This window comes from Cetorhinus maximus, chromosome 14 (assembly GCF_964194155.1).
Source record: "Cetorhinus maximus chromosome 14, sCetMax3.hap1.1, whole genome shotgun sequence".
Lineage (NCBI taxonomy): Eukaryota > Metazoa > Chordata > Chondrichthyes > Lamniformes > Cetorhinidae > Cetorhinus > Cetorhinus maximus.
Window position 1 is genome coordinate 76,708,119 of NC_135892.1, and position 10,033 is coordinate 76,718,151.

General features: G+C 42.0%; 1 protein-coding gene across 1 annotated transcript in view; it reads right to left on the minus strand.

Annotated features, from left to right (window-relative positions):
• The window catches only part of rab3gap2 (RAB3 GTPase activating protein subunit 2 (non-catalytic)), a 112,322-nt gene extending 106,660 nt beyond the window's left edge, over positions 1-5,662 (minus strand). The window contains exon 1 of the mRNA XM_078557097.1: positions 5,463-5,662. Coding sequence (XP_078413223.1) covers positions 5,463-5,559 — 97 coding nt within the window. The 5' untranslated portion in view covers positions 5,560-5,662. The remainder of the gene's footprint in view (positions 1-5,462) is intronic.
• Between the last annotated feature and the right edge of the window lie 4,371 nt (positions 5,663-10,033).

Below are 10,033 nucleotides of genomic sequence, written 5' to 3' on the forward strand. Positions count from 1 at the left end.
GTTAAGGATGCAGCTAGTTCTGGAGCACAAGCCTTCAGCACTACAGTTGGGATGCTGTCAGGGCCCACTGCGTTTGCTGTATCCATTGCAGTGAGTCATTTCTTGATATCACAGAGTCAACCAAATTGGCTAAAGACTGACATCTATGATGCTGGAGACCTAGAACAAGAACACAAGAGATAGGAGGAGTATATTGTACAGCCCATCGAGTCTGCTCCACCATTCAATATGACCTTGATTGGTCTTGGGCTTCAACTCCACTTTCCCCCTCGCTCCCCACATGACCAGAAACTGAACTGGACTATCCATATAAATACTGTGGCTACAGGCGCATGTCAGAGCCCAGGAATCTTGCAGTGAGTAACTCACCTCCTGACTCCCCAAAGCCTGTCCACCATCTACAAGGCACAAGTCAGCAGTGTGTATGGAATACTCCCCGCTTACCTGGATGAGTGCAGCTCCCATAACACTCAAGAAGCTTGACACCATCCAGGACAAAGCAGCCCGCTTGACTGACACCCCATCCACAAACATTCTCGCCCTCCACCACCGACGTACAGAGGCAGTGTGTACCATCTACAAGGTGAAATGGAGAAACTCACCATGGCTACTTAAGACAGCACCTTCCAAACCCACGATCACTACCGTCTAGAAGGACAAGAGCAGCAGACATATGGAACCCTGGAAGTTCCCCTCCAAGTCAATCACCATCCTGACTTGGAAATACATCACCGTTCCTTCACTGTCACTGGGTCAAAATCCTGGAACTCCCTCCCTAACAGCACCGTGTGTGTACCTACACCACAGGGACTCCAGCGGTTCAAGAAGGCAGCTCAGCACCACCTTCTCAAGGACAATTAAGGATAAGCAATAAATGCTGGCCTAGCCAGCGACACCCACATCCCATGAATGAAAAATAATGAATTTTTTAAATCCTTCGGTTTCCTGAGACACCAATAATCTGTCTATCCTAGCATTTAATATAGTGGATTATGGAGTATTCACAACCCTCTGGGATAGAAAATTTCAAAGATTCACAAGTGATTGAATAAATTTCTCATCTCAGTCCTAAATGATCACCCCTATCCTGAGACTGTGCCCATGCTCTAGATTCCTCAATCCTCAGGAAGAAGTCAACATGGTCCTTCTGGATGAAGATGATTGCAAACACTTCATCCTTATCTTTTGCACTGATTTTCTGGGTTCTCCCTTTAATAAGGATGGGGATATTTTTGGCACCTCCTCCACCATTAAGTTAATTAATTGTCAACCATCATTCAAAACTGGATCTGGCAGGACTATACAGCTTTGATCTGATCCGCTGCTTGTGGGACCACTTAGCTATCTACATCATGCTGCTTTTACTGTTTAGCATGGAAGTTATCTTATGTTATATCTTCACCACATTAGCACCTCATTTTCAGGTGCTCCTGGTGTTGTCATTCCTGGCATATTCTTCTACACTCCCTACTTAGCCAGTTTGGTCATCTGGCTCAATGGTAATGGCAGATTGTGAGATATGTCGGGCCATGGGATTACAGATTGTGATGAAAGAAATCTGCTGCTGATGGCCCAGTGGCTCATGCATATCTAGTTTTGAGCTGCTAGATCTATTCCAAATCTATCCCATTTAGCATGGCAGCAGCGCCATACACAGTGCAGTGCCCTCAGTGTAAAGATTCTGTGTCTCCACACGGACTGAGAGGTGGTCACTCTGACCACAACTGTCATTTAGACCTGCAACAGGTAGGCTGGTGAGGATGAGGTCAAGTGGGTTTTTCCCCTCTTACCTGCCGCAAGATATGTCTAGCAGTTATGTTCTTCAGGAGTCAGCCAGCTTAGTTAGTAGTCACTATTCAACAGTACATTCTGCCCCATTTCTACTTCAGTGCTTCTTCCAAGTGGTGTTCAATATAGAGGAGTACTGATTCATCAGCTGAAGGAGGTTGGCAGGTGATAATCAGCATAAGGTTTTCTTGCTCATGTTTGACCTGATGCCATGAGACTTCATGGGTGCCAGAGTCAATGTGGTGGACTCCCAGGATCCCTCCCTCCAGACTGTATACCACTGTTCTGTCTTCATCAGCATGCCTGTTCTGCCAGTAGGACAAGACATACCAGGGATGGTGATGGAGGAATGTGGGCATTACTTGAAAGGTATGATTCTGAGTATGACAATGTCAGACTGTTTACTTGACTTGTCTGTTAATGAGAAGAACATTGCAAAGTCAGCTGAACAAGGTGCCTTGTCATGTCCAAATCTGACCTTTTGTAATGGTAGTGGTTTACTTAGCCATTGAAAAGTGAAACATTGCGGTGGGTCTGCAGTCGAACCTGGGCCAAATCGGGTGAGCATGGCAGATTTCCTTCCATAAAGGCTATTAGTGCATGAGTTGGCATTTTACAACAATCCAATAGGTTCATGATTACCAATTCAAAAACTAGTTTTTCATGCATTCACTCTCATTTCAGCTCTGGAATTCAGCTCATCTGTGTGGAAAAACACCGTTATGAGGTTTGGAGCCAGTGGTCCTGGCAGAATCCAAACTGTCAGTGAACAATTTCTTGATGTGTAAGAGCCATTTGATAACACAGTTGATGACTTTGTCCATCATTTTGCTCATAATTTAGAGTAGGTTGTTAAGTCAAGCAAGTGGCCGAGTTGGTTTTGTCCTGCTTTTTGTGCAAATTAATACCAATGCAATTTTCCATATTGTTGAATAGATGCCAGCGAAGGATGGGGATATTCATGAAGCCTCTTCCTTCTGTTAGTGGCTTAATTCGTAACAGGATGAAATAATTATTTAAATTATCATTGACTAGCCACAAAAATGGCTACAAGAGCAGGTCAGAGACTGGGAATTCTGCAGCAAGTAACTCACCTCCTGACTCCCCAAAGCCTATCCGCCATCTACAAAGCACAAGTCAGGAGTATGATGCAATATTCCCTTGCTTTGATAAGTGCAGCCTCAACAACACACAAGACATTTACACCACCCAGAACAAAACAGTCAACTTAATCAGCACTCCATTCACCATCTGAAACATTCACTCCCTCTGCCACCAGAGTACAGCACGTACCATGTACAAGATGTACAGCAACAATTCGGCAAGGCAAGACTTCTTCAACATCATCTCCCAAACACACAACCTCTATCACATAGAAGGGCAAGAGCATTAGGCACATGGCAACACCATCACCTCTGAGTCCCCCTTCAAGTCATACACCATCCTGCCTTGGGACATATATCGCTGTTTCTTCATGGTCATTGGGTTGAATTCCTGCAACTCCCTACTTAACAGCACTGTGGGAGCACCTACACCACACGGACCGCAGCAGTTTAAGGGACAGCAAAGCACCACCTTCTCAAGAGAATTAAGGATGAAAAATGCATTCTAATTTTGTCAGTATTGCCCACATCCCATGAGTGAATAAATAAGAAAAGCTTAGGGAAGAAATTTAGCAAAAGGATAATGAGGGAAAAGAGGAAAAGGCCTGTTAGGAGATTAAATAATCTATTAGCAATAGTAGAAGCAGAATCAAAATAGCTTTAGATATCTGAAAGCAAAGGGGCTGAACAGGTCTCTCCGAGAACCAGCACAGGCAATGGAGGCATTTTCCTCTTGGCCTGCACGATTTTAAAACTTAAGGGCAAGCTAATTAAATATGAGTGAGAATTAGAAGTATATGTGAATAACTAGAGATGACGTAAATAGAGTTAGAGGTGGTTTGTATGGAGCATAAACGCCAACAAAATTGCCCGTTTCCTGTTGCAAATCTTTTGCAATTTTATGTAAAAAAATCAAAGTCCATAAACACAGATTGGTCACTGCTGACAAAAACAAAATCAAAGCTCATACTGGTTAAATTATTAAATCTCATAATTAATTTACACGCTTCAAATATTAAGTTAATGCCAAAATAGCCAAGAGGCTATAGACAGCTTCAGTGCCCCAGTCTGGTCTTTATGCTCCATCGGGCACCGAAGTAAACTGTCTTTGAAAGGAATTTATGCCAGAAGACCAACATTTGTCAGCTTTTGTCAGTGCATTGCTGTTGATCCCAAAAACTGGAATAAGCTAGTTACAGGCCTGGAGACTCCAGTAGCTGATGCACCATCTTCCCTTTTGATATCAGACATTGTAATTGCAACCGAAACTTCCAGTTACAAATTGGTGACATTAAGTTCAGAATTGAAGTCATTGTAAACAACATATTCATAGGCACATTATAACCATACAATCAATTTGAAAAATTAGAGAAGACCTTAAATCTAGGGTAGATTTGAAGTGATTCTCACCCTTGTTTTCGAATCTCTCCATGGCCTCTCCCCTCAGTATCTCTGTAATCTCCACCCAAAACCCTCCAAGATATCTGCACTCCTTTAGCTGTGGCCTTTTGTGCATTCCTAATTATAATTGCTCCACCATTGTTTGCTGTGCCTCCAGTTGCTTAGGCCCCAAACTCTGGGATTCTTTCCACCTCTCCACATTACTTTCCTCTTTCAAAACACTTCTTAAAACCTACCTCTTTGACCAAACTTTTAGTCATCTAGTCTAATATCTCTTTAGGTGGCTCAGTGTCATACTTTGCTTTATAATGCTCGAGAAGCATCCTGGGACATTTCATTACATTAAAGGCATTATACAAACATAAGCTGTTATTGTTGCCACCTTGCACTATTAACATAGCTTTATTCTATCTGCTTACCTCAAATGGAATTTACATAACTCATCTAGGAACAAGTCAAAGTTGAATAGTTATATAAATGTCCTGAGTAGTAACATGATCTAAACTCCATTTGCTTTTGCCAAAATTGTCTAACACTTGTTTACAACGGTAAATGTAATTTCATTATTTTTGGTAAACACCAGATAAAACCAAAGTGTGGCTATCGTACACTGTATCCCTTGGGCACTCATTTCAAATTTATAACATTAGATCGGTATAATGCACCAACAGCTTCCATCAAAACATTGCTTAAACTGGGAACATCAACATCCAGCAGTATCTATACAACTGTTCATGATGATAAATAGCCTGTGGGTTACCCTACCCATGTTTACAATAAAATATGCCTAGTAATATTACTTCCTTGACAAATATTGATCAAACAGCTCAAGGGAAAATAACTAGGCCAATCTTAAGTGAGATCCCATTCCCTAACTGGTGTCTGATTGCATCTTACCCAACAGCTTTGAACTGAATGTGATGCTACCTAACCAAAGTTTATGATCTCAGACTGAAAATACGACTGGGCCCCAAGTGCCGTGGCTGACAACCCCCGGCTTTCTACTTCCAGACTCGAGTGACATTCGCCGGAGGCCTTTCTCAATGTCCCGAAAGAGACTGAGAGGCAGCATCCGGATCATCCCCGCCGCAGACAGTGTGAGGCCCCCGGCCCTGTCTGTGTCCACCCCACCCCCTCAGCATCACCTCAAATAACCAGGGCTCCACCTACCGCCGCTCCTCGAATGCTCCTTCACTTGAGGGAAGAGGATATCACGGACGATCCCGAGATCCTGGAAGGAGCAGAAATGCAGCAGGCTGCAGGACATAGTGAGGGTGAAGGTGTCTCCCCTGCCGACTGCAGCCTCCTTCCTCCCCTCAGCTCCGGCTCTGTGTCGTGGGAGAGCGGCGATCACGGAAGACGCCAGCGCGCATGCGCGCCGCCTCCATACGTCGGCCTATTATTTCCATAGGCAGTTGCGTGGGTGCCTTAAAGGCACAGCCACCCCAGGGCCAGGGCTGTGCTTTAAAGGGACAGTGCCACCTCACAACTGTTCAACTGAGCCGCTTGATTAATGCTGTCCTTCTTAGTATTTTCCCATGATGGCATGGATTTCCACCTAAAATCATTCAATAATCAAACCTTAAACGCCTGCTTTCATTTTTTTGGAAATATTTATCATCATCTATTTCTCTGGCTTAATTTTCCTTTACATTCATTGAATTTTGAAAGATAATACTCAGAGCCTCAGCTATTCGTCACTATTTCCCCCTAAGATCCAGGGATGTAAACTATCGGATCCCAATGATTTATTTGCTTCAAGTTCAAATGATTAATTTGGTATCAACCTTGGTTCAGTGATGGCACTCTTATCTGTAAATAAAAAGATTCTTTGTCTAAGCCCTACTCCATAGAGTTCAGCACATCATTTAAGCTGATTCTTCAGCTTAATTTCAGCGGAATTTAATGCTCTTCCAGAGGCAGACTGGAAAGTGGGAGAGCCATAAAATGGGGTGGGAAGGAGCAGGGTGGAGATGCCGTTGCCTTCCTGTCTCCCCCGATTAAATCCTGGGCAGGAAGTCTCAAGGGTGACCTTCCCACCCAGAGGCCAATCGCACCGTCACTGATATTCAACCAGTGATGGAAGGGGGCCAAACCACGTGGGCAAATGCCATGGAAATCCTGCAGAAGATGCCTGCAGTCTTGTGGGGGTGGCCCCTCCTCAGGCATCCTGAGCCCAACGGAGGGACCCACTAGTGCGATCAGAGGGTCCCTCAGGAAGCCATGCTCCTGCACTTGACAATGACTCCCCTACCCTGAGCTCAGAATTCAATTATTTATGTTTCTCACCCTTCAAATATATTACATTTAAAGTTGAGTTTCTAGGTTATACTAAGTTCTCTTTTAGCGTAGGTAGCTGTGATTCACACATCATCGCGAATGCGTTTGATAATTTTCCAGGAGTCTGTTGTGATGGATACATTCTATCCCAAGCACTCGAAGCAAACAACAGCTTGAAATACCAACTGTTCACTGAAATATCTCATTTTGTATAGATTTACATGCCCCAACATATTAATTTGTTCACAAAATTACCTGATGTCCCATTGTAGACCGATGTATGGACTAAAACTCTAGCTGATGATTCCATCTACATATTCCTACCATTGAAAGCTACAATGCCATGCACCATATCAGAAAGCACACCATAACATACATTTATTCATTTGGAAGTCACAATTCATTTGTTTTCACAGATCAGGTAATTGTTGTGCAGTATAATATTTTGTAAGTACGTAATTTTGTTTTTGTGGCATGGCTTGACCACCGAATTTAGGGCCACAATCGGATCAGCCATGAGCTTATCAAATGGCAGAGCAGGCTTGAGGCCAAATGGCCTACTCCTGCTCTTAATTCGTAAGTTTGCATATTCAGGACCCCACCTCCCATGGCTCAGTGAATTTATTTGTTGAACAGCAAAGCCATATAGATCAAGAACATCCTAGACTGAAATTATCTGATCTCAACTGGAACAGAAGTAGGGATGTTACAGTTGGCTTCAGCACTCTATGTTCAAGCAGGGAAATGTGGTTTGAGTTCCCACTGTTGATCAAGTGAATACTATCCATCAATCTCTGTTTGATGTGTGGTTATGTGTAGGTATAGATCAGGCCAGGATAGGTTTGGCCTTGGCGGTGATAAACCCTGGAATGAAATAACTAACTATCATGAGCTGTCAGGGCGAATACATGACCTGGGGCAAGAAGTGCATCCTGAACACTCAAAACTATGTCCCAAAAAGAATGCAACAGTTCCTGAAGAGGAAGGAAAAGGAAAAAAATGGCAAGTAAAAAGAGCCATATTATATTGTGGAATTACAATTCTTGCAAGGTTCACATGGATTGACACACATGCATAGCGATCTTTCATCAAACTACAGCTGGGGCTAAGTGTCATATTTCTTAATATTTCTCACATTTTAAGCATCTGCTTATTTGTATTCTTGGGACACTTGTTAGATTTAAGGGGAAAAGTTATCTTTGACAATGTTTCCATTATTTAAAGCTGCACCTCAGTAGTACGTGCTTTTATTATTAACTACATGTAGCCCTTGTATAATCTTATTTATCATACCCTTAACAGTAATGTTAACATCCTTTATTATCCCACTAACATTTTTGTTGAACAGATGGTGCAGAATCCAGCATATGTCTCATTATGTGCACTGGTATCAGTAAAATGCCTGAATTGTATTAACTCTTTTGTCTGTATTCTCAATTGAAACCACCCCACGGCAAATATATCTATAATGATTTTTAATTTTACTTCATGCTGAAAATGGGTTACTTATATTTTCCAAATTTCTTATTGGTTTGGAATTTCCTGGAACTTATTGGCATAACATTGACAGAAGAGCAATGTTGTGCACTTTTTATGAGAAAGTGTAACTGATTGATGCCAGTTTTGCACTAAAACATCATGTGAATTTCTTCGATCAAATGCACCCCTTCTAAGATTCTTTGCCAAAACTTCTTGCAATTCATTTACTGAGCCAACACCCTTCCTGTACCATGACCCCAACCCCTCCCTACCACACCCCACCCATGCAAAAGAACAACTCAGGCAAGTATCCAGTAATGTTCTAATGTAGATTTATACCCAAAACATTAGGCAAAGCATGCTCCACAGTCACCGTTAATTACGTAACTGATGTTTCTGGAGTTTGATAGTGCTTTTCTTTATAAGTTAATAAAATGTCTTACTGAAACGTGTGCCATACTTAAGCAAGGTACTGTCAATCTCAATGTACCCATAATTTTTCTGCCTTCCACATGCTCAGAAGGAATAAGCAGCTGAAATGGCTAATGGCCATATCATCATTCTGCATAATACTTGAAGAGGAAGAGGAGTAGCATAGGCAAAAAGCTCTAAGCCTGCTGCGCCATTTCAAAAGCAACAGCCCACTTGCTAGTACCCCTGTCGGTCTCGATGGATTTGCACTTTTTTTTAATGCAGGTTTTTACATACTGAATTCTGGAGGAAATTTTGGTCTAAGTTCCATTGGCCAGATTGATGTAAAAATGAGAGTAATTTCTGCATAAGGTGATCCGGAAACTGTCAACCCATTACTTTTCTTCCTTGATGATGCCTTTGAAATTCTACATTTTTTGTTTTATAGTAAGCCTTTTCAATGACAGGCATTGGAAATCTGATCTGACACTGGTTTTCTCTTTTTTATTGTGGGAGCAATCAAAACACAGGCATTTCTGAGTACATAAGGAAAGTCTTCACAAAGCAGAATGCCTTGCTCTGGTACTTTAAACAATGTGTGACATTTAATCTTCCATGGCGACTGAGCCAAGCTGATGAGGTACTGTAAATATCCACCTACACAGTCACTTAATTATCCATGTCTGATGTATGAATGCTGACATATGATCATAAACTTTGCCCACACAATGAATCAGAAGTTGAAAATTACTATGAACGCCAACAACCTTTTTCTTCGTGACATTTATGCTGCTTGGGGCCTACTATAAGTCTTGTTGTTACTTTCAATTGATCCTGTAGGGTGTTTGCTGCTCTGCTAATGTTGACAGAGATGCCGTTTTTCAACTACATATAAATACAGTGCATCATTATCAGAATCAATGTAAGTATTGCCATCTTTCTCTTCATTTAACATTACAAAGTAGTTATTAGTCAAACTACAAGACCTCTTATTAAAGCTTGTGGACATTGGAATTCATCAACTGAATATTCCTTCTCACAACCCATAAGGTGTGAAGGAGCTATATGATGTTTTTCATGAATCTTTAGCATCACAGCTCTGGCGAACAAAATGGCAGACAAGTGACTTCCTCCATAATATATGCCAAATTTGCTGTCTAATGAGTTACGAGGAGGTGCACAAAAGACAAGTGGCAAGACAAAGGACACAGATTCAAGGTTGTGAAGGAAATTTAGGATGCGTGTCAGGAAACTGTATTTACCAAGATGACCAAGGCAAAATGGTTGAGGCCAGCACACCAAGCTCATTTTAGAAATAGCTAATTGCCATTATGGGAACACATTAGAACTGGTATTCTGAAACAGTGAGACCAAATGGGCTGACTTCTTCAACCAAAACTGAAATGGTATTGTGAACCAAGCTAATCTACTTTTCCTCCTGAAGTAACTGCGTTCCTGGTACCATTCTAGTAAATTGAACATACGAATTAGGAGCAGCAGTAGGCCACTTGCCCCTCAAGCCTGCTCCACTATTCAATAAGATCACGGCTGATCTGATTGTAACCTAAAGC